The sequence below is a fragment of the Mus caroli genome, unplaced genomic scaffold (genome assembly GCF_978045245.1).
Source record: "Mus caroli unplaced genomic scaffold, Mus_caroli_1 scaffold_5, whole genome shotgun sequence".
Classification (NCBI taxonomy): Eukaryota; Metazoa; Chordata; class Mammalia; order Rodentia; family Muridae; genus Mus; species Mus caroli.
Window position 1 is genome coordinate 111,936,419 of NW_028227260.1, and position 24,525 is coordinate 111,960,943.

Below are 24,525 nucleotides of genomic sequence, written 5' to 3' on the forward strand. Positions count from 1 at the left end.
TCGGAAATGCTTTCAGGTCCAAAAAGTACTAAAACTTCCTAACTGCAAATGACAAGAAGTCTTTGCCAAGCAGTGTTAGTCCTTAATACCCCCAAACAACTCATCAGCTTTATCAGGGTTATTGTTTAATGGCAGAATCTAGATTTTCAAAGTATGCTTTTGTTCCTGAAACAAGGTTTCAGTGTGAGGCTGAGGCTGGCCTTAACCTATGGAGCTCAGGATGGTCTTGGACCACCTCGGCCTCTCTACTGCTGGGATTACAGGTGTGGGCTGCTATATAGAGCCAAAATAACACACCACACACACACCCTTCATAGCTGTGCATCTAATTCATGTTGGTCAACCACACATTCCAACTAATGTGAATAGAAGGCCAAGTATTCCTTCCCTTTAGAGGTAGTCTCTAATAAGTGGGTGTTTGAGCGCTGATGCAGTTCACGGCTTCCAACAGAACTTCTTTATATAATTTGTATTTATTTTTATTTTTGTTTTTTACAGTCCAGTTGTTACCTGCTTCCTGGTACACCCTCTGACTGTTCCTTATCCCATACCTCCTACCCCCCCCCATCTCCAAGAGGATGTCCCATACCCACACCCACCCCACTCCCTGGGGGCCTCAAGTCTTAATACTACACTATTAGTAAATTCACCAATACTCAATGCTAATGTTGAGAAAACATGAAGGATGAATCCTAATTACACTGGAACAACCTGACTTGGCACAATACTAAGAACTGTGATTTCTACAACAAAACCCAACTATATTTTTAGGAAAAGTTATTAATCTCCAGTGGAATCCAAGAACTTCTCCAAAATGTATATAAGCAGCTGTGTAATGAACACACATCTTTCTAGAGCGAGGCCTGCGAAGTTCAGTTATCGTCTAGACTGGAACAGTCCAACTCTGATCACCTACTTTAAATAAATGAAGCTGTGGGCCACACATAATTCAGTTTTGCATATCTTGGTTTTAGTAGAAAGACTGTAGAAAAAGAATTAAAAAAAAAAGGTAACTTCCAAGGATTGAGGGAGGGAGTCTAAAGTGTCATTTCTTTTATGACTTTAGGACCATGCTGTGGTGCAGAATGGGGAAATGTTATCCGAAATGGTTAACACAGCTGGAAATAAGGGCTGTGGGAGGAATCAAGCAATTATTTGATTTAAGACACAAGTTAACTCAAGTCCACATTTCAGGTTCTGCATATTACCAATTTAATCTTTATTTCTGAATATCACAAACTCCAATTAGAATACTTTAAAAATATTCTTCTGCATGCATTTAACAAATCCAACAAAATGACAGATATCCAGTTTACTTGCATGATAACTATGAAGTTTTGAACTGAAGAACCAATAAACATATTTAAATCCACTGGTACAGGTGAGAACAAAACCCTTCGAGACATTAGTCAGATGGCATCCTACCACTATGCACATGTTGCTGTAACACTACTATTGACCCTGAAGCATGGGCAAATGGAGATGCAGGGCTCTCCCTAAGAAGCAACTGGAAAAGATTACACTTCATCATCATCATCATCACTAGTACTGAGGGCAAAGCTGCTGTCTGTGGACTGAGACCCATCTTCCTTCACATTCCCCACAGTCCCTCTCTCATCAGAATCATCAAACAACTTCTCATTGGAATTGTCTTCAAATACCTTGTCACTGGCATCATCATCTTTCTTTCCATCTGTGTCTTCTTCATCTTCCTTCTCATCAGAGTCATCAAAGAGCTTTTCATCTATATCATTGTCTTCCTCTTTGTCATCAGCATCTTCACACTCCTTTTCATCTGCTTCTTCTTCCTCCTCAAGGTCATCAGAATCATCATCAAAAACCCTTTCATATACGACCTCTTCTTCATCATCATCACCTTCTTCCTCCTTTTCATCTGAGTCTTCCTCAAATTCTCTCTCCGAGCCTTCCTCACCTAACACTCTTTCAGAACCTTCATCAAATTCTGATTTGTCAGTCTCATTTTCTTCCGACTCTTTCTCAACATCTTCTGGGAACTCCTTGTCAGAGGCATCCTGGTCAACATCTTTTTTAACACCATTTTCTTCTAATTCTTTGTCAGAGCCATCTTCAGATTGCTTTTCTGAGCTGTCTTCCTCAGATTCCCCCTCTGAATCATCATCTTCCGACTCTTTCTTGAGGCTGTCTTCCCCTTCAGACTCCTTGCCAAGGTCATTGTCTTCAGACTCTTTTGAAAGGCCATTCTTCTTATAATCCACTTTGCTTTTCTTCCTAACTTCCCTTTCAGGGCCATTCTCTTGAGACTCGGTTTGAGGATTACCCTCCTCAGGCTCAAGCGCCCTCTCAAGGCAGCCCTCTTCATTCTCTTTCTTGGAGCAGCCTTCTCCACTCTCTCTCTCAGGGTGGTCCCCATCAGACCCACCTTCTTTGGCATCTTTTTCAGAAGCATCTCCTTCAGATTCTCCCCCTTCTTCTGCCTTTTCAAACTTATTTTCATCGATAGTTTCTTCAAATGCCATTCCAGTTGTAGCTTCCTGAGCCTGCATATTAGACATACTTGGGTGCTCTGAAAAATGCCTCACTCTGGAAGGCCCTGGCCTTTCTGAACCAGCGATGGAATCCATCCGCCGGAGGCCTCTGCTGGCCTCAGGAGCATTGAGGAATGCCTCCCAGCCTCTCAGCCGCTCCTCTCTTTCTCTTGAGGTCTCCTCTACCTGTGCATAAACAGGAGCTAGTATTAAAATGAGTTTAAGGCAAAAAAGAAGCAGGAATTTCTCTGAGCATTTCTAATACTGACACAAGTACCCTAGTTTGTAAAGCAACTTTTCCAAAGCAACCCAAGCACTTCCCTACTCTCCAGTCTTCAAAACCTTGGTTAATCAACCTTACATACAGTCAACCTTAAAGAAGATCATATAAATATAAGTAAATATTGGGATCATGGAAATATTTCTTTTCCCAAAACATTACTATTTCAGCTTTGTCCATTCTCTGTAATGAGAAAGGATGTGGAATACTTTAGTTTAATATTTTCTTTTATTATTCTAAGAAAGTCTCAAAATTTCAGACTTATAAGCTGAGAAGTGAAAAGTTTTTCTCTCTCCTCCAATGTAAAACATTCTTTACAAGTTGCATTATACAAAACAGATTACACCAACTCCCACACTAACTTGTGGCAATGCAAGTTCATGTGCTCTTGACAGCTGCAGGATTTACCTGATAATCTGTAGTCCCATCCCAGGCTTGAGCAGTGATCTGTCGGCCACCAAACCACCTTCCATCCAGAGTCTGAATACAATGGTCAGCCTCCTCTGGCTCTCTGAAGGACACAGAGGCCACACCATCTGGGTGTCTCTAAAAAGACAAGAGTAAGGAGGACTGAATGACAAGGTTAGCAATCAGACTCGCATTAGCTAAGCCAGGTTAGGAGTAGCATTCTCCTGACACTCTGAGCTACAGGATGGAAGATCTCCCTCTCCCCCACCCCATTCCCCATGCTCAGCTGAGTCTGTAGCTGTTCCTTGTTTAGCAAGCCCCAGTAGAGTGTTCTCACAAATGGTTCTGTTACCAACACTACCCAAGAGGCCAGAACATGTGATTGTTAAATGTGAAATGAGATCAGATTTGCCCTGGGACTAAACCCTGCATGTTAGGAGCTGAAGGAGCACTGAGTAAGGACTCACACAGGGAAAGATGTGGCTTCCTCATCTGTAGGGCTCATAGCTACCCACTTCAAAGGGTTCTGAGGATTGCGATGGATACATAAAGCCCCTCACAATCAGCACAGCATCAATAAATGGTCACTTAAGTACTTCCTATCAGTTTTGGAAGTACAGGGGAAAATACACAAGGAAGCTTTTGTTCCTTAACTGTGATCAGGTGAATAATTCAGAGAAAGTCAAGAGCCTCGAGAAAACTAATTCTGCACACATTCTCCTTCTACTTGTGCTCACTCTTTTAAACAGTCAGGAGGAAGGGAAGTAAGCTCGGCACATCAAATCAATCAAGGCCTTGCCTTAGGAGCAATGTTCACTGAGCTACTGCTGACAGACAGCCGGCCTGTGATAGAAAAACAGGCATCGAAATCCCATGGCACTGTCACTCACTCCTCAGCTCGAAAGGATGTGAGGCTTCAGCACTCAGTGAACTTACATCAAACAGAAGGAGCTTCCGAATCTGCCCAAACTTGGAACATTCTACTCGCAGATCTTCTCTGATCTCATTCAGTACCAATGGGTCATCCTGCAAAAACAAACGTGCTTAAAATGGAGTTCTCTCCTTCTTCATAATTCAAGAACCAAATTTATTACTGGGACAAATTAACAAATGAAAAACAGTACTTTGCTTAAAGGTAGGTACGTTTGTCTGCAGACTGCAATAATAAATGAAAGAATCAAGACTAGGGATGGAAGTCTTCACTCACTGCAGTAGCTCAGGCCTAAGTGAGAAGGTAGAAGTAGACAAGTGTGGCTGAGAGAAGCAGTCCACAGTAGCAAAGGAAAACTATATATGTAGACATCACTGTGTGTGTGTGTGTTGCTTTTCTGCTGTGAATATGCTACAGAAATGTGAAGCACTGCTGACCCCAGTGGTCCCTGGTTCAGGAGGACTCTCCTCCCAGACCTCTGCAAGTCTTCAAAATTCCCAGTAAGGGAAAACCAGACCTCCAAGCTTCAGGGCATGCAAATGGCAGAAACAGATAATTCACCTCTGCTCTAGTAGCCTAACGCTTGCTTCCTGTCTCCAAGAAGACTCTTAAACCCAGTGAGCTAGACATGGAACTCTCTGATCTAAACTTCCCACTGACTAAAATGGTGGACAATGACCATGTATTACTAGGCATGTCCTTAGTAAAATTAATCTCCCTAGCTTCATCTTAGCTTCTCACACTGTATTAGAGCATGCTGATCTGCACAAAAAGGAACCTCCCTTCGTGTCAGAGTTCTGATTCTTCATTTCTTGATAGTCAAACTTTCTAGGCTAACTAAAGTTTTAGATAAGGCTTTGAACTGAACACTTGACCCATTAGAACTTACATTGCAAAACATTCAGTACTTACTCTGATACCACAGAGGATTTTTAGATATGCGACTTCTAACATTACTCAACCCTTCCAAATGAGTTCTTTCAGATACATTGGGGTAGATCAATAATGTTGGTTTTGTTTTCCTCTAAAACGTTGAATGCTGGTTCAAAACCAGTCCTTAATCAAATTAAACAGTCCCTAAAATTCCTCCTGAATCCTTCTATCAAGGCCACAGGACCATCCCTATGATCCCAGCTCATGGGAAGTAGCAGGATTGTAGGCTTGAAACCAACCTGAGCATCTATACCAGTATCATCCAGCACTTTTCTGTGATGATACAGTTCTTCTATGTGTCTGTACTACTCAACACAGGAGCTATTACACGTCTTGTTTAACTGCAGAGACAAATCTGAATTCTAATAATTGTGGCTAGAGTCTCTCTACTTAAGACTATGCAGGTCTACAGTGATATGATTTAAGGTCCAGGTCCAGAAACACTGAACAAAAAAAGCAAGACAACTGCCATCTTTCTTGTTAACAGGCTCTCAGCAAGCTAGTAAGATCACTGGAGATCAGGCATCTGTGCAAACAAAGAGACCATACACTAACAAGGATTTCTTTCCCTGAAAATTCTGAAGTTTACCACTGCCAGAAGAGACTATCTTGCCCCTCTATTCAGCACAGCACTAGAGGTAGAAACTTGCCCTTATTTACAAAGATGCTAAAGAGAAACTGTCTCTTCTATTAGGCAATGGAAAGCCAGGCTTGGAAGTCACAGGACCTCACTCGTCCCTTCAATTACTCTTCACACAAAAATAAAGGGAAGGGTTGGGGTGAAGTTCCATGGTGGAATGTGTGCTTCACATTCAAGGCCCTGGTTAAATCTGAGCACCACAAAACTATTCACGACTTATAAATACATGTATGCTCAAGTACAGAGGAGTGAAAAACACAATTCTGTGCACCAGAAATACAGCAGCAAACAAAGAAGACAAAGTCCTGGCTCTTGGGGAACTCACGGTGTGTGTGGCAGAGGGAAAGAAATACTAGGATGGAAAACCAAACAGGAAGATGAAAGCTTTGTAAGTTTAAAGTACCAGCAAGAAACAAACCAAGGATTTTTATTACACACATACATATATGCTGACATATGTATACTTGTTGATTTGTTAGCTCATCCATTCATTCACTCACTCATTCATGCATGCATATGCACAAAAGAGGTCAGATGACAACTCATGAGAGTTGGTTCTCTCCTTCTACCTTGTGGGTTCAAAGGATCAGACTCAGGTGGTCAGGCTTGATGGCAAATACCTTTACCAAGTAAACCATCTTGCTGGGTCCTGAACTGATTTTGAAACAGTCACCAATTTGTAAGTTTGAAGCTTCTGTCTTCAAAAACATCCACCAGAAGGAGTTTGTATTGGCCAGGAATAAATATACAGCATAAGGCTGTAGCACTCCAGGAGGTGGAAGCAAGATGATTTTGAGTTTGAGGCCTGTCTGGGCTACAAAGCAACTTCAAGACCATACTGAGCTACACAGTGAAGGTCCATCTCAAAAAAAACAAAAAAACAAAAACAAAAAAAACCCTGAAAAACCAAAGTAGTTTTTAGGAGGGAAATTATATGGGTTGCTCTAGGAAAACCTAAGTGTACATAGTGTGACAGTTTTATTGGAGAAAGTTCTCCCAGTGAGCAAGGTCAGAGGAAAAAGAAAGAGCAGATGCAATTAAGACTTGCTTGCAGAGGGCCAGATGGTTGGGATGAAGTTTACAGTTATGTCTCTTGGCATAAGCAGGATGGATGGATGCATCTCACCTTATAAACCAAGCACTCATTCTCCAGAAGACATGATAAAAAGGCAGTACATTAGTGGACTACATGCAGTATTGTTTAAACCTCCTCTGGCAATGACAACATTTCAAAAAGCAAGTACAGGTAGCCCAACTGTCTTACTAATCCCAGCCAAAACTGACAATTTACTCAGTATAAAGGATACCATGTAGCAGTGTAGTGTCCCCCACCTTTAAAACACACAGAACATGTCAGCTTACAGCTAGGCAAAACATCTCACAAAACATGGTTTCTGATTTTCTGACACAGTGTTGAATAGTTCAGCTAGTTTACTGAACATCTGATCGGTACACTGTAGACCTCATGGTCACTGCTGACCCTCATGGCAAATGGCTGATGGAGCCCTGAAGCTTGCAGCTGCTGCCCAGTATTGTGAGAAAGGATCGTATGAAATGTCATTAGCCTGACAAAAAAAATCTCAAAATCCAAAATGTCAATCATGGCTCCTGTTGCATGCACAACTGCTATCACACCATTTTAAACTTGGGGAAACCTCAAGGCAGTGCAAGTCAGAGACTCTCTATGGAGTATGCATTTGATTTTCTTTTTTTTTTTTTTTTTTTTTTTTTGGTTTTTTCGAGACAGGGTTTCTCTGTGTTGCCCTGGCTGTCCTGGCACTCACTTTGTAGACCAGGCTGGCCTCGAACTCAGAAATCCGCCTGCCTCTGCCTCCCGAGTGCTGGGATTAAAGGCGTGCGCCACCACGCCCGGCTTGCATTTGATTTTCAACTGTACTTCATTACTATTGTAAATTTAAAATAGCTGTATATATGTCAAGAGCCTTCTGCATTTCAGGTGAAAAGAGACATTAAACAACCCATCTAATCATGAAAAGATGTTCAGACTCCACCACTGTAAACTCCAGGGCTTTATGTGGACTGTTCAGCAATGACCTGTCCATTTGAAGGCCCATGCTAAGGGGCTAAACTGAAAGAGCCACTGTGACACTGTTGACAACGTGAATAGAAAGAACAAGATCAGACAGAGACTGCAACTAGAATGTTTCCAAAACTGAATTTTAACATTATGAATTTTTCTTCCTTGTGTGCAATGTGCTATCATTAATTCCAGAACTTGACAGAAAAAAAAGTTATTTTTCTACTACTGATAGTATCCATCTATGCTAGCTAGCAATAATATCAGAAGGCACAACCCAATGAAAGCTATCATGACAGTTTCTATTTAACACCTTATTTGCTGGTTTGGGGATTTTTACATGGATATTAAAATGTGGTCCAGAAAAACAACCTCCACCCTTGGAACATCAGAGTCCTTTAAAGATCAAACTTTTCTCAGTTTTCAGATGCGAGTGTGAACTGGTATTCTCCACCAAAATCAGCTGTACTACAAAGCCACAGGCTGTTCCCATCAATCTTGGATTTCAGGCAGCAAACAGCTGTGATTTTGGCCCACAGTATGACTAGTAACAGTCTTATCCGGAATCCAATCAAAATAAGAACAGGATAGACACAGGCAATTCTAAATACGGGCTGATTCTTTGTTCCATTTTCCTATCCTACCATGACGTCAGAAAAATGCCTCCACAGTGATAGGGCACAGTAAGCTTAGCACCCCCTTGTAAAAGAAAAAATCCAGAATTTTTACATGTTAAAACACCATTTCTTACCTCAAAGTCCATGGGGTGAAACATATTTTTGAGAATGACAACTCGCTCATGGCGCAGCCGGTTTGGTCCAGCTCGTCTCTCAGGTCTCCAATCCAACTGCCTAATGTAACAAAAGTAACAGTGACATGAAATCTGGGTTCGGATTTGTGGGAGAAAAGTGATGGCCACACACAAAGAAAATATGATGATCATTTTATCATGAGTTTAAGCATAATACTAGAATGTTAACAGAATTCACTGGTGAAAGTATTTATTATTTTGACTAATGTCCTAAAATGTGCTTAATAACAAATTAACATACATGTCCCATTTTATATATACATATACAAACACACATCTATATGGTAAATGCAATGATACAACTTTCAGCCTTTCTAACTTTTACTAACAAACCTGTATATACAAATTTAGCTCCTGGCAGTTGATTTCAATCCACAGTAGAAATGAAGTCATGGTTCTAGAATAAAAGCTTCAACTCTTCATTTGATGGCCAATACACAACTAAATTAAGTCCCCTTTTACATCACAAATAACCACCCCCTAAATTTAAGTTCTTCATTTATTTACTGAAGCCTGGAAGCACAGAAGGTAGGGAGGGGCAGGAAATATGGGAAGAGAGGAGGAAGGGACAATGACATTCAGTTCATCAGGAGCCCATCACTCACCATTTTGTTTTTGAATAAAAAAGCCTAGAACAGACTTTTTTTTTAAATCATCCCAGAAAAAGACAACCCGCCTCACCACTACCAAATCAGCCCATGGAAGAGACTGCTGATGAAATTCCTTTAGAGTAATTTGTAGGCATGTTTGATGGAACAAAACTAAGTACCTATTATCAAAAAAATGCTTTAAAATATTTCTATGTAATTTTCAAAAAATACATACTTCTGTTGTAGAGACAGCTTCTTCTTATAATCTTTGCACTTCTTTTTCTTCTTTGAGGCATCATATTCACCCTTCAGCTGGAACTTTGCCACCTCCACATGCAATTTGTAGCCTCTAATTTCATCTTCATCCAAAAGTTTTAATGCAAGTTCCACAGATTCTTTCTTTATAAAGGCAAAATAAAATACTCATTAAGATGACCACTGAAATGAAACTTACTATTTGATATAAACAATGCCAGCCACCTACTTTGGGATAAAGAACCTTAAAATAGAAATCAGGAAAGCTCTGTTCAAAACCCACATATACTTCACACACCTGTGTTAACTTAGGTACATGACTAGTTCTCTAAACCTCCAATTTCTCCATCTGCATAAAGCTAAAATACCTTCATCACAGGGCTCCTTAAAAATTAGATGAAATAGTTTATGGAAAGGTTAGGGCAAAACATACAGTAGGTGTTCCATAAATTATATTAGTGGGTAAGTTTTGTCTCATCTGTAGAATGAGGGGAGTGAACTGAGCACTATCTGTGGCATAGTCCAGTTGTGAAATTCTGTAACAGCTACCTAACAGTGGGTGATCAAGGAGCTGGAAGTAATACAGCCAGTCTTTAGTGTTCAGCTTCATCAAACTAGAATATACACCTGGAATAACATGCTTATTAGAAGATAATTATGGAATGGCTTATATATTAAGTGCAGTTATGGATTCTGGGTCCTACACAAACACACTAGTTGTCACCCCTACTCAGAGTCAAAGAACAAAAGGCCTGAGGAAAGGACAAAGGACCACTGACCTAAGCTGCTCAATTAAATATGGATTCTGGAATAATTAACTTTATTTTCTACAGTGCAACTTATTGGTTTGACAATTTGTTACTTTCGTGGGCCCTAGGTTTTCTATAAAAGTGTTTCATAGAACAATATTATTTTTTAAAACTTCAATCATGGAGTGGAAGAGACCGCTCAACATGTTAAGAGCCCTTGTTCAGCTCCCAGCAGCCATAATGGGTAGCTTCTGCAGAGGAGCCATGCTCAGCTCCCAACAGCCCAGTAGCTCATAACACTCTATAACTCCAGCTCCACAGGTCCAACATCTTCTTCTGGCCTCTGTATGCAACAGCATTCATAAGCACATATATAAATGCCCCCCCGCCATGTATATACATAAATAAAAGAAAAACTTTTTTAAAATTCCCATCGACACCCTGTTCTTTTTAAAATTCAATTCACAGACTTTTAGTCAACTTTGTGCTGGTAAAATTCTCAAATTTTACATAGGAACATAGAAGATTAACATCCCAAATGATCATGGAAGGGTTCACTTACCAGATTAAAAGCTGATAACCCCAAACCTTGCCATCTCAAGCCTACTTTCTTTTTTTTTTTTAATTAGGTATTTTCCTGTTTACATTTCCAATGCTATCCCAAAAGTCCCCCATACCCTCCCCCCCACCCCCCTACCTACCCACTCCCACTTTTTGGCCCTGGCGTTCCCCTGTACTGGGCATATAAAGTTTGCAGGTCCAATGGGCCTCTCTTTCCACTGATGGCCGACTAGGCCATCCTTTGATACATATGCAGCTAGAGTCAAGAGCTCCAGGATACTGGTTAGTTCATAATGTTGTTCCACCTATAGGATTGCAGATCCCTTTAGCTCCTTGGGTACTTTCTCTAGCTCCTCCATTGGGGGCCCTGTGATCCATCCAATAGCTGACTGTGAGCTTCCACTTCTGTGTTTGCTAGGCCCCTCAAGCCTACTTTCTTCTGATCCCACTAACTACACACCTATGATAGTTATACTACCACATTATCATTTTTTACTTTGATTTGTAATTATTTTCAGGTTCTATGACAAATGCATATGTCATAATTGTGGCCATTTGTTTTGTGCCAGGTGAGATAACAAGTGCCACTAAGATGACTGACTGACTGGTGTTCCCAGAAATGATAGCTTCCTTTCACATCAATCAAGGCCTGTACAATTTGCAGTAAAAAGACTATACATAGTTCTGCCAATTTCCATTCTAATTCTCTTCCCTGGTGTTTGAAGCAGTAAGTATAAGTCACCATCTCCTTTCTAGTCTAATTTGGGGTTAGAAAACACTTTTTGTCAAGAGCCAGTTAGTAAACAGTTTAGGCTTTGAGGGTCAGGGTTATCGCTACAACCACTCAATGCTTCTGATGAAACATTAAAGTAGCCAGACACAAAAATATAAGTGAGCCAGTGGGGTTGTGTTCCAACAAAACTGTATTTGCAAAAATAGACAGCAGTCATGACTTTGCTAGACCCTATTCCAGTTCACTCCAATGTGCAAATAAAATGTCAATGGCTTTTTTCTTCTCAGATTTTTACACTGTTGATTATATACACTGAGGAAGAGGTCTTTGCAGTGAAATTTTTGAAGATAAGAGAAGCCCCTCGTCGGGCGTGGTGGCACAAGCCTTTAATCCCAGCACTCGGGAGGCAGAGGCAGGCGGATTTCTGAGTTCGAGGCCAGCCTGGTCTACAAAGTGAGTTCCAGGACAGCCAGAGCTATACAGAGAAACCCTGTCTCTAAAAACCAAAAAAAAAAAAAAAAGAAGAAGCCCCTCAATTACATATTTATATAGCATGCTGACCTTGTAGCAAACAGTTTCTTAAAACAAGCAAATAATCCTAGTGTCACTAAGGTGACCTATGGATTTTTTCACTGTCTTACTTAATACTCCCTTTGTGTCATGTATTTCCAGCCTTTGTTGAGTATACTGTATGGCAGCATATGTATATATATGTATATGTACACACACACACACACACGAACTCTGTTTTCTTTGTATTTTGCTTTGGGTGGTTGGTGGTTTAGGCTAGTATCTCTAATATTCGAACCTTGCTTCCTGGGTTAAAAATGGAAGGGATGAGAGACTTGACCAAATACCAACCTTCAGATAACAACAAAGCCCATCTCCTTTAAGATTCCCTTGATCATCTTTGTAAAGTTTAACCTTAAACTCTTCAGTCTGAGGATCTCTCATTATAATGCCAAATTTGGACATGAGCTGAATAAATTCATCCACTGTGATGTCTGGAGGGAGACCTGTAATTTCAGAGAACAATTTCTAAGTATTTAATGAAGGTAAAAGTTTTTAGCATTTTACCAATGAGAAACCTGAAACGTACGTGAATACAAAGCTGATTTGTATAAATAAGTACAAAAATTTCCTATCTATAAATGTGAAGATTGTATTTTATACACTAAAAAATACCAGTTATGCTATGCTTACACTTCACTAAATCTGAAGGAACAAACTGCTATAAATTATCTAAGGCAGGCATACAGAACAGCATGTAACATTGCATAACTTTTCTTCATTCCATACTAAGTAAATTCCTAGATAACAAAAGCAGGTGAACGAAACACACCAAAACTAAAACTCACTTAGCACATAGTCTCAACACTAAATGTTTCCAACATGAAAACGGCATTGCAATAGGATAAATACCTGACACGTATACATTTGTATTTCTGTCTTCTTCAACATGGAACCATCCTAAAAAAATCAAAAGGAAATAAATAAAACATTCGAAAGAAACAAGAATTACATTATGAAATCTTGGCAATGGCAGTTTCTTCAAAGTTTTAGAATGTTCTCTTTATTTCAGAAGACTACGACTAATTCAAATCACTACAGAGCTTTCAAAATACATAAACCTTTCGACTGCGAATGACCTTTATCGCTCTCTATGAAAAAGAAAAAGGGCTATCTCTGTTCTTCATGACTTTACGCCTATCTGAAAGTGAAAACTCACATTATCACTCTTTCAATGCTATTATAATTCTGCAAAGTGTAAAACGGATTTACAAATTTTTCCTATCTCATTTCTAAATCGAGGTTTTGCAAGGACAGGACCACTTGCCAGATTCAGCCTTTCTCTTTTCCCCCTTCCTTTTGGACTCAGTGGTCTCCTGGACTTCTTTTTGTGGAGGTTCTTCTACAGCCTTAGTGTTGGGGTCCTGGACGTTCGCAGTAGAGCTGGATGCACCATCACTAGAAAAGCCGTAGTTAGCCTGATAAGTAGCAATGAAATCTTCGGTGATCTAAATGGAGAAGTCAAAACACATGCAGACAAGGTTACTTTACTTGTGGAAACTGTGGTATAAGGCTGTACATTCAGAAATATAACCTAAAACTTAAAACAAGTGTTTACACCACAAGCAGCTGTACTAATTCAAGTACAATCCAAGACCAGTCACCTTATATGGACACCATGTAGTGTGATCAAAGTAGGACAAAGGTGCACAGACTGCCAAAACAACACGCATAGTTTTAAGTGATGCTATCACCCGTTCCTACATGTTTTATAAACTACTATTTCTCTACAGTGTATATGACTAAAGTGGCCAATACATAAAACAAAAAAAGTATTGAATAAATGAAATGGTAAAACCCAAAGTCAACTAGTAATTTCATCACAGAATCCACTTTTGGGTACCCAGATACCAAATAATTGTTTGTCAGACTACTAAAAGCGCTCTTTAAAGAAATCACATCTACAGTCAAGTGGGTATTGCTAGTCCAGAAGTTCAATTGTAAATTTTTACAGTTTGGGATGCTTAAAATATGCACAAATACAAGATCAGAAAGAATAGCTGAAATAATTTTTCAACCAACAATCAATCCCCCTGCACAATGGAGAAAAGTTTTGTGTGATTGCCTCTCCATTCGCTTGTTGCGCTGTTAGTACCCTTTGATGCCAAAGTTCCTATGAGGCTAAGACTAACAGAGTACAGTTACCATACAGTTTACAAGACCAGGTTCAACACCACTTGTGCTATTTCCATGTTGAAAATAAACACTTAGCAATTCCCAAGTACAACTGACAAAATTTAATAGAATAATAAAACAAGAATCAAGAAAAGTTTATTCAGTAGTGGTAAATGACCCCTCTTCCACCCTGTAAATCAACAAGCTGCATTCTACACAAACATGTACAGGAAGCGTAACTTAAGTTTGGCTATACAGGATAAAAGTCTTTCTAATGTGATTTTCTTGGTGTTCTTCCTCTGTGCAGTAAAAATATCAAGATAAAAACAAATTGTGACCTTCACATACATACACAAATTAATAAGGCATAAAAAAAATCACTTAAGGCACCACCCTAAGATTTACTTTCCTTTATACATCGGGATTGCAATAGACTGAACAAATAGACTAGCCATCAACCACCGGTTCAAAGACCTAGTACTTCAGTGAAGCAAACAGAAGAGGGATGTCCCGCAAGGGCTGCCAGTGAACCCTATGGCCCCGCTCCGCAGTGGGACTCCAATACTCTTTCTTACCTTAGGGAACCAAGCCTTCTTATCAAGGTCCCACTCGTAAGGAGTGTCATCTGGTGGTTGTCCCAAAGAATGGGCTTCTCCAGAGGGCTCATTCTGGTTGTCACCTTCCTTGGGATCTCCTCCATACAATTCTTGCATTCGCAACTGCTCATCAAACTCGTCGTTCCCGCTCAAGTTGTTGCCACTCATGGTTCTCACGTAGTCCCAGACACCGCGGTCAGAGAAGTGAAGAGGCCGAGAGGGCGCTGGACAAGAGCAGAGAAAGAGAGGTCTGCAGAGCTCGGACCGTGCACTGCAACTCCCGGGCCGCCTCCCGCAGCGCCCCAGCAGACCCTGGGAAGTCTGCGAGGCGCCGCCCAGACTCCGCCCTCCCGCCCGCCCCCCTCGTGCACGCCTGCGCCGACAAATGGCCAGCGCCATCGCCACCACCCACCTGGCGGGCTCCGCGGGGCCTCGCCGCCGCCGCCGCTGGGGCCAGGGCGAAGCGGAAGCGCGCAGGCGCGCTGTCACCGCCGCGGCCGGTTCCGGAGGCGCCACAGCTTCCTCCCCGCCACGTCAGGCAACGAGTTGAGAGCGAAGTAGCCCTCAGGCTGATGCAGTCGCCATTGTCCGCGCGGGTGGCGACGTAGCGGGTCGCGCCGACACGACCACGTGACGTCAAAGGTCCGCGACGCTTGCGCGGCCAGGGGGCGGGGCGTCGGGGCCGGGCTGCCGCCGCGTGTCTGTACTTATTGGGAACTGGCCTTTGGGGACGCAGCCTGCCGAAATGCATGGCACCTCGGGAACCTCGGGCCCCTCTGCGCTCCGGACGAGTTTGGCCGAAGTGATAGCCTGAAAAAGGACTCTTCCAGTAGAGCTGGCGCGGAATGGGCTTTGCGGCAGGCGCCATCTTGGGGAGGTGGGTGGGACCGTGGGACAAGTTTCTCCCGCTTCGCGAAACCTTGGCGCCTCCTTCGCGCAAATCCCCGCCCCTGCACTGGAGCTGAGGATTGTCTTATTTTTCAAATGCTTGTCCTTAGTGTACACGCGGCTTTTGTTCATCTTAGTAACCCAAACACATAACATGCTGTTTGGGGGGTCTAGTGAAGCATGAGTTAATGAGCAGTGGGCAGAAGACCCCATCACTTCCTAATCTCACCCCCTTTTTACACATCTGGTACCACCCTCGGACTGCTGTAGGTGATAGGAGCTTTTGCCTGCAGCTTACTGCAACGTGTCCGAGGTGTTCCAGACTGGAATTTGAAGCTTGAGTGTAAACATAACCCTATGGCCCCATTTCCTTGTGTCTTAGTAAGACAGCCAACAGTCTTCCAAGAAAAGCAGAGCTTTTTCCTTAGGTGTTTCATGCACCTAGAAAAGGGAAGGGGTCCCTTTTTTTTTGTTTTTGTTTTTTTTTTTTTTTTTTTTTTTGGACAGACAGGTATTTACTGAACTCCTATTAAGTGCCAGGCTTTGGGGGAGATTCTGAGGCAGAGGCTAAGACAGGCACAAATCAAGGGTGGTTCAGTTATAGTTGGCGAACAATAGGACGGGAGCACCAGATGCTGGAGAGCAGCAATTATTTTGTTTTCAGCATCTTTTTACACTAAAAAAGTAGACAATTCTAAACAGCTGCTTCTTCTTCTTCTTCTTCTTCTTCTTCTTCTTCTTCTTCTTCTTCTTCTTGGTGGATTACATTTATCAACAAGGTTCATTGCTATAATGTTAACTATTCAAGTAAAATTTTTAATCATTAAAAGTAGCAATCCATACTATATGTGTAAACATAAGTACTATAACCCAGACTTGACCATAGGGAAAGGCTTGTCAGAAATTACTCCGATTCCAGGCACCTTTGTTTGTAAATACAGTGGTTCCAGGTGAGTTCTAGAACATCTTGGCTCCTCACAGACCTCTGAATCTGATTTCAACCTTAGTGATGTTTTAAAAACAGTAGTGCCACACAGCATGTGCCACCACGCCCAGCTGGGAAAATTTTTTCTGTCAAGGTTGCAAGTCACCCAGTTGCCTTTGTCCAAAAGCTTCCTGGAAGCTTATAGAGAATCTGGCTCAAGGTAGCATTGCAGTTTGCACTAGATACTTGCCTGAGCCAGTATACATTTGTCCCATAAAGTTTGAGTACAAACAGTTATAGACTCGGTGTCAGAGTAGAATGAAAACGGTTGCCTGTAGAAGATAAAAGGCCTGAGAAGGGCCTTCTCTGCAAAAGTTCCTCTACCTTACTTATAAACACTTTCTGGAAGGTGAGATACACACACACACACACACATCTATCCTCATGATGTTTGGGAGTTTTCTTGTCCTTATATCTTGTAATCTCTAAACCTAGTTGGGAAGGGGTTTCTTCTGACAAAAATAAATTGATGTACCTTTAACCTAAGATAATATGAACTTCAGAAATGCTATAAAGCAAAATTTGCTTACAGAAGGTATACAATGTTAAATTGGGAACACTTTTCAGTGAGGAAGATATACCCTCTGGACATGCTTTGGTCATATATGACTTTGCGACTGTTTTCATACCTCCTAGAGTATTGCTGTGATCCATATCCTAAATGTTAAGGAAGGGAAGACCTTGATCAAAATTAGGACATGTTCACAATATGTTTTGCATGTGTCCAAATCTCTCCCTATTAAGAACCCTCCCTAAAGAAATGAAATATTGCCGGGCGGTGGTGGTGCACGCCTTTCATCCCAGCACTTGGGAGGCAGAGGCAGGCAGATTTCTGAGTTCAAGGCCGGCATGGTCTACAAAGTGAGTTCCAGGACAGCCAGGGCTACACAGCTACACAGAGAAACCCTGTCTTGAAAAAGACAAAAACCAAAACCAAAACAAAACAAAAGAAACAAAATATCTCAGGAGAACTTTGTACAACAATAAGTAATATAAATGTAATTGTGGCTATTATTATAGCCACCTATGAAGTTAACCCCAAGAAATAAAATCAGTTCATTTCCCCAAATAAAAACAAACTCATAAATTTTAATCTCAGTTTTTGAGCTACAAAAGTGTAGGGAGCTGATGCCCTTGAAAACTGAGAAGTTATTTTATACCTATTTCATCCCTAACTCATGGTGGCTCTAGTTTTATGAAACAGGAAAATTCTGTCTGGACTTTTGTAGCCTGATACTTTTTACAATTAGAGTTCTATACCCGGGCTGGAAGAAGGCCCTACAGCACCTATGTAGCAGACAGGGAGCTCAGTCAGTCTTCATGGCTGCCTTATCTGGCCTCAGTGAGAGAGAATGGGTCTAACCCCTCAAGGACTTGATGTACCAGGGTTGGAGGATACCTAGGGGGAGGCACACTCTTGGAGAATGGGTGGGAGATAAGGTAAAATAAAATTTAGGGTTCTAATTACTTGTTGATTTTATATATATATAAATCAATAAGTAAAAAATATATATATATATGTATGTGTATAGAAGATAAAAGGCCTGAGAAGGGCCTTCTGTGCAAAAGTTCCTCTATCTTATTTATAAACAAATAATATATATGTATATATATATATATATATATATATATATATATATAATATTCTTGTGTGTGTGTGCACATGCATGTCCTTGAAGGCCAGAGAAGGTGCCATGTATCTTTTTTAAATCACTTTTTCTTATTCCTTTTGAATTATGTTCTCTTACTGAACCCAGGTCTTCTGGTTTCTTTGTTTTTGTTTTTGTTTTTGTTTTTCTACCTGGGCTGGCAGCCAGCAAGCGCCAGGGATCATATTATCTCAACCCTCTTCCATGCTGTAAATACAGATGTGTACAAGCCCACATCTGGCTGGTGGGTGCTGGAATATGAAGTCTGGGCCTCGTGCTTATACAGGAAGCACTCTAACTGCTGAACTCTCCCTCAAGTCCATGGCCTGGTACATTTATAAAATTATTTCTCAAGTGTTAGGCTCAGGAGAGTAAATATGCGACAGTTTTCTAATTAAGAAAAATCAAATATTTCTTAGTTTTGTGATTTAAAAATAAAAAAGTATTGGAATTGAAATGGGTTCTTATATTCTGTCATTATTTTTAGAGTAAAAAGTTACACAAAGCCATTCAAACTTTATTTAATATTTATTTGCTCACCTCCAGTTTTTTTTACAACAATTTTGCTCACTTTAAAGCAATGTTAATACAATATTAGCACCCCCATTTTAAGTAAGCTAATTTTAAGGACATTTAAAGCCCGGTGTTAATATATGCCCCTCCCCTTTTGAGCCACATAATTAGAAGTTCACAACGGCACAAGCCATTTAAAGGCCAAAAATAGCAAAAGCATTCTAAAAAACAAAAAACAAAAAAACAAAACACAAAGCAAGTTTTTACAAATACAAATGTAACTATAGTGCGATTTACTTCAAGAATACATTTCTGATAGCACAAATTGAAGTCTGACAAATCTATTGACTACAAGGATTTTGCTTTCCCAATTACATTTATTAACATGCTTATTTGTGTTAGCAAGTTGGAGACGAGGATAGCAAGTCAGAGCCTTCTGTCTGACTTCTGGAAACAGAGGTGAACTCTAGGACTTAGGCACCCATCGAGTTGAGGAAAATCAAGCACGTAGATGATCTGATGACTCGTGCACAGCCAGATGACAATTCCAAGTGGCAGTTCCTCTGGGCTTTAGAAAGAGGGCACTGCTCACCGAAATGAAATGAGTTCCCTTAGAGGAAAGAGTTTCCAACAGTGGCAGTTTAGAAACTTGGACAAGAATCTTCCTCTGGGGCCCCTGGTTGTCCTGTGAATAAGACAAATTCCTTACAATGCTTGTGAGACATGGCTTTGCCTAGTTATTAACCAAATGGCAATAGAATTACATAAATTCAGGACGTGTTGACCCAGTAAGGGAAGCACCCTGCCCCAGAATCAGTGTTTAACACCTTCCAACTCTTAAACATTTTCATTTCAATTGCAAGATTTCTTATAATGGAATGGCGATTGAAGGAAAAGGGCAACCACTCTGTGAAAGCATATAGAGAGAGAGATTTTACAAAACACCGCAAGAGATGTTTTCTCTCTTTTTGATCTCCTCGTTTGCGGAGTAGAATCTCTAGATTTACAGCACAAATAAACAGAAGCACTATTTTAAGATAACCACATGAGTGCACAAGAGATGAGGGATATCAGAGAGATGGGATCCAATTCGATATTTAAACCTTTATCTTGTTTCTTTACCATCCCTTCTATACAGCCTTCTTCACAGTTGACTGGTATTTCCAAACCTCTTCTTCTCTACTTGGTGGGCTTCGTTGTATTTAGAAAGCCCAGATGGCATTACTGTTTGCACCTTGAAGAAAATGATGTTTTGTCAAGAAAATGATGGTTTGTCTATTACTTACAAGGATAATTCTTTCTGAAAACTTCAACACAATTCATGAACAACAGAAAACCCAGACACTGTACTATGCACAGCTTAAAGCTGGATACACAGTGGGACTAAAAATCATCATTTTTAATGTAACATCTAAACTTTGTCCTCTCCCTTCTTGGCACTACTGCCACTGAACAGGGTCACACTAATTTCAGAGACATGTGCACTCCCAGTAGCTGGGACCCGCCCCATCACAGTGAGGTTGTTAAGGGGGATGTCACCAAGAGGAGGCTCAGGCTGCTCTGCCTTGAGGCAGCAGAGCTGAGCTTTAAAATGCTGCTGGAAGGTCTTGCTCAGCCAATAGAGAGCAAAGGGGTTCACGCAGGAATTACTGAAAGCCAGCACCCGAGAGAAAATGACGATAACAAAAGGGACATCAGAGTGGTTTGCATAGCTTTCGTAAGTGAAGGAGTGGTAGAGATACAGGAGATGATTCGGCAACCAGCAGAGCGCGAACAGAGCCACCAGCACCAAAACCGTTTTGGCAATTCTCTTCCGGGATTCAATCTATATGGGGAGAAAAATGCACAAACACACACACACAGACACAAAGACACACAGACACACATACAATCATTTAGCTGGCAGAAATAAAAATAAAATACGGTACTCTAGATTGACATAGGAATTTACAGTTAAAACCTGGCCTCGCTTTGAACACATGCTTATGAGCTAACTGGCTGCGACACATGGGAAGTCTGCCTGTGGATACAGAATATGACAAGCTAATTGGCATGGTAACCTGTGATCTTGGCCTCATTAACTCTCATTCTGAGGCCTCCCACCGTCCTTGGAAGTTGAGATACTCTAGCTAACTCAAGCAGTGCTGTGGAATCCCCAGTGATTTCATCTCACTAAAAGGAATGCTACTACTCAGAACAGCGTTCACTGCATCCGTAGAGGTTGACAGGTGAGCACAGTCTTCGGCAGGTTAGGAAAGTTGTCAGGTTGGTACTAAAGTTGTTTTTAGTCTGTAGGGATTGGAATCATCTCAGAAGAGGAATAAAAACAAAATGTGCCATCCAGCCTATATGAGAATCCTCCTATCCTGTTAGTATAAGAGATGCACCTCATAGAACCATGGACAGAGCAAAGATAGCTGGATCACGTGAACACTAAGTATATAGCTTATAGACCACAGCTATGCAAGTAACTGATGAACTACACAGAAAGGAATAGTTCTCTCTCTCCCTCTTCCCTCTCTCCTTCTCCCCTCTCTGTAAAAGGCACTACTCCCCTCTTCTCCAGAATGGAAACCTCCCCAATCACCAATCAAACAGGACAATGGTACTGTCCTTTCATTCTGAGCAGATTTATGAAAGGAGAGCACACCTAACTCCATCAAGGGTCTTAATCAAGTGTGCGTGAGTCACTCTGTTCTCTTGCCATGGGCACTTCATCCCACTGTCCTCAGACCTCAGGTTGCTTATCTATGTAGAAGTACTTTGCATTGACTAATGCAATGAGTCTTGCTAGTTTTACTATTCTGTGCATTTCTACTACTCTGTGATACTTTCTAAAGCAAATTACACTTTGCTTTATAATTTCACATTATGCAGATTCTCGTTCTATAGGATAAGTAGCTCTGACTCCTCTCACACTGTCACTGTCTACAATACTAATACTCACCCTTGATATCTGTTTTTGTCATTTAGTCCTCTTCCCCATTGTACACATAAAGAGATTGGGGCTCAGAGAGGTCAAATAACTTGCTCAGCATTGCTCACAGTGTGTGCTAAATTTCAGACTCAAGTGAGAGGCTGTCCTCATACCAACAACAGTAGACTGCTATTTGATATCTACACAGATAAAAGCAATGCAGCTCACTGAAGAGCAGTTGGAGGGGGCTCCCTTCTAAATTCAGGCTGTATTCACTGGAGTACCAATTTATACATACCTGCTTTCGGGCATGGCTTTGTTCCTCAGTCGGTATGTTCAGGGTGCTTTTGTAAAGAGTCCTGGCAATCAAAGAATAATAGACAGAGATAATCGAGAGCGGGATAATGTAGAACACCAAGAAACACAACAGAGAATGTATTTCTTGCAAAAGCCTCTCAGAGATAGGGTAGGAGTTACATGATTCAAATGTCACATTTCTGTTAGGATCTTGGAAAGTGTATACATTTGAGAATATAGCCTCTGGCAGAGCAAATATCATAGACACGATCCAGATCCCACCAGCTTTTGCACAGGTCTTCAGAATGGCATTGGGGGGCTGTCGCTCAAGTGGCTTCACGACCGCTTTGTATCTAGAAACACAGAATCACAGCAGAGTTGAAATTAGTGACATATAGGACTTTAGCAATCATTTAGTTCTTTCTTGTCTCCAATCATATAGAACCAACTAGAACTGGATGTGGTTCCAAAGACAGAGAACATACCTAGTGATTTTATTTATGCCAATCAGCTTGTCCCTTATTCACTCCCATAAGGCATTCCAGATCTATGATTTTGTAATTTTAGGGCAGACTTTTTATTTAGGACATTTTCATCATGTTTTTCTGTGTGACTTGGGAGTAATTTACTACCTATGTGTTGCCATAAGTATTCTAAGGAAGTCATGTATGTATAAGTGACTCGTGTTAATCAAATTAATTCTCCTGGAAGAGTAAGTAGTCTTTCTAGACAAGATTTCCAGCAGTAAGAAGCAGAGAGCTCATGTTTTCCCCATTCCTAAGGGCTACTTCATTCCCTAACTTAATGGATCAGTGGAGGAGATTAGAATAACATCAGAAGTTGAGCCCATGCAATGATGCCTCCTCATTTGGACAGGGACAACTTAAAGCCTGTAGCCTTCAAGAGAGTCTGCCCTCAAGAAGAATATAGACCAGTAAAAGCAACAACAACAACAACAGCAGCAGCAGTAGAATAATAGTAATTGTTATAATATTACACAGAGCAAGCTTTTGCTCCTGCCACATTTCAGTATATAAAGCTAGCCCTGCCAGTACTGCCAGGCATTGATTAACTTGATTAACTGTGGACTTCTTTCAAAAATTTTAATCTTTGGAGCCTCTTTTTTTTTCATGCTTTCATGGTTATTCAGCAATAGATATTCTCTACAGTATAATACAGTATTCAAACTAAACACCCTACCCCAGAGCCCCAACTCCCTGACAGTGAGACTGTTTCACAGGCTATAGCCACGGGACTTTAAAAGTCCATCAGAATTAACTTATTTCTCTGGTAATGACAATACCAGCCCATGCTCATGGAGAACACAAACAGAATTCAATGATGACAGGACACTGAATTGCCAGGGAGCTGAAAACCTTACTGTTTACCTCCCACTAGATAATCTGGGGACTTTCAAATAAATTAGATGCATTTTCTCTCTTTACCATCCTTCTGGTACGTGGTAATGCATACACGGTCCATTTCCCACCTATATCAATGTTTTCATGTTGACTCTGTTATACCACTAGGCTGCACTAATGTATAAAGCATGAGCATTTTTCTTTGCACCTGCAACAATTTGCCTGACTTAATAAGCCGGAGGAAAATAAAAACACCGTTTGCTATTCTTTCAGGCAAACAATTACATTTCAAAGAAAGGAAACCCCAGCCCAAAGCACATATTTTTCAAGCACTCTTCAGATGCTAACAGAGGCATTTCAACATTTTTACTCTAACTTTTATTTTAAAAGGCTGCTGCTTTTTCAATCTTACATTTAGGTTACAGAGTGTGAGAAAAGCCAACCGGTAGCCAGTAAATGCTAAGCACAAGCTTTTCTTTCTTTCTTTCTTTCTTTTTTTTTTTTCTCTCTCTCTTCCCCTAATTTCACATCCCGGCAAAAAGAACAGAGAAAAGAAACTCACCTGTCAGCGCTGAGAATTGTTAGCGTGAACACTGACACACCGACAGAAGTGAGCCGGATGAAGGAAAGCACTTTACAACCGACCTTTCCAAACAGCCATCCTTCTGCCAGGTAGTGGGTTGCATCCACAGGCACACAAGTCAGCAGAAGTAACAGGTCTCCGAAAGCCAGGCTGGTGATGAAAATATTTGGAACTGTTTGCATGGATTTAGTCTTGAAAAAGACTTTGATGAGGATAGCATTTCCGAGGATGCCCACTGAAATGATCCCAGCATAAGTGATATAGATGGCACAGAGTGCTTCTATTCCTGGAGAGTTGTCTCCGGTCCATCCTTTATGAGTAGTATCGTTGGAGACGACAGAGCTTGATGTTTCTGTGTCATTTGTAATGGAAATTAAAGTCTGATTAGGTGACTGAGACTGCCTTTGAGACATGTCTCCTGCACACTCTGCCTTCACTACCTCTCCTCTGCTCAGTTCAAATGTAGTTGACTGTCACGTCTAGTGCCTACGTCTAGTAATGAGATGGTGTCAGGAGAACAGAACAGAACGGAATGGGAAGAAAACCCAAGACATCCGGCTACTCCTTCCCTTTAGTGGTTCTGTGTCTCCCAGCATGCTTGGCTAAGCGCTTACA

At 41.1% G+C, this 24,525-nt stretch overlaps 2 protein-coding genes across 3 annotated transcripts; both read right to left on the reverse strand.

Moving 5' to 3' along the window:
* Positions 1–1,166: 1,166 nt before the first annotated feature.
* Htatsf1 (HIV-1 Tat specific factor 1) lies at positions 1,167–15,328 on the reverse strand. 2 transcript variants are annotated; one of them, XM_029473625.2, is made up of 10 exons: positions 15,130–15,328; positions 14,697–14,941; positions 13,274–13,454; positions 12,859–12,906; positions 12,298–12,452; positions 9,374–9,537; positions 8,489–8,588; positions 4,132–4,221; positions 3,196–3,333; positions 1,167–2,693 (listed from the first exon to the last, which is right to left on the reverse strand). In XM_029473625.2, the coding sequence occupies exons 2-10, from the start codon at positions 14,883–14,885 to the stop codon at positions 1,518–1,520; spliced, it is 2,241 nt and encodes a 746-aa protein (XP_029329485.1). In that variant the 5' UTR covers positions 14,886–14,941; positions 15,130–15,328; the 3' UTR covers positions 1,167–1,517. The 2 variants fall into 2 exon arrangements, with proteins under 2 accessions (XP_029329485.1, XP_021008929.1); XM_021153270.3 differs by lacking the exon at positions 15,130–15,328 and having other exon boundaries at positions 14,697–15,018.
* Positions 15,329–20,163: 4,835 nt separating this feature from the next.
* Positions 20,164–24,323, reverse strand: Brs3 (bombesin receptor subtype 3). The gene is made up of 3 exons (XM_021153957.3): positions 23,890–24,323; positions 21,968–22,319; positions 20,164–20,577 (listed from the first exon to the last, which is right to left on the reverse strand). Exons 1-3 carry the CDS (start codon positions 24,321–24,323, stop codon positions 20,164–20,166), a joined length of 1,200 nt encoding a protein of 399 aa, XP_021009616.1.
* Positions 24,324–24,525: the final 202 nt, after the last annotated feature.

What these genes read in the sequence shown, in the direction of transcription:
- Brs3 (XM_021153957.3), bottom strand. Translation starts at nt 24,323, where the DNA reads ATGTCTCAAAGGCAGTCTCAGTCACCTAATCAGACTTTAATTTCCATT. An exon ending in ACAATTCTCAGCGCTGACAG is followed by an intron (nt 22,320 to 23,889) that starts GTGAGTTTCTTT and finishes CTGTGTTTCTAG; the next exon opens with ATACAAAGCGGTCGTGAAGC. An exon ending in AAAGCCATGCCCGAAAGCAG is followed by an intron (nt 20,578 to 21,967) that starts GTATGTATAAAT and finishes CTCCCCATATAG; the next exon opens with ATTGAATCCCGGAAGAGAAT.
- Htatsf1 (XM_029473625.2), bottom strand. Translation starts at nt 14,885, where the DNA reads ATGAGTGGCAACAACTTGAGCGGGAACGACGAGTTTGATGAGCAGTTG. An exon ending in AAAGAGAAAGGCTGAATCTG is followed by an intron (nt 12,907 to 13,273) that starts GCAAGTGGTCCT and finishes TGATTTTTTTAG; the next exon opens with GATGGTTCCATGTTGAAGAA. An exon ending in TACAAATGTATACGTGTCAG is followed by an intron (nt 12,453 to 12,858) that starts GTATTTATCCTA and finishes CTGAAATTACAG; the next exon opens with GTCTCCCTCCAGACATCACA.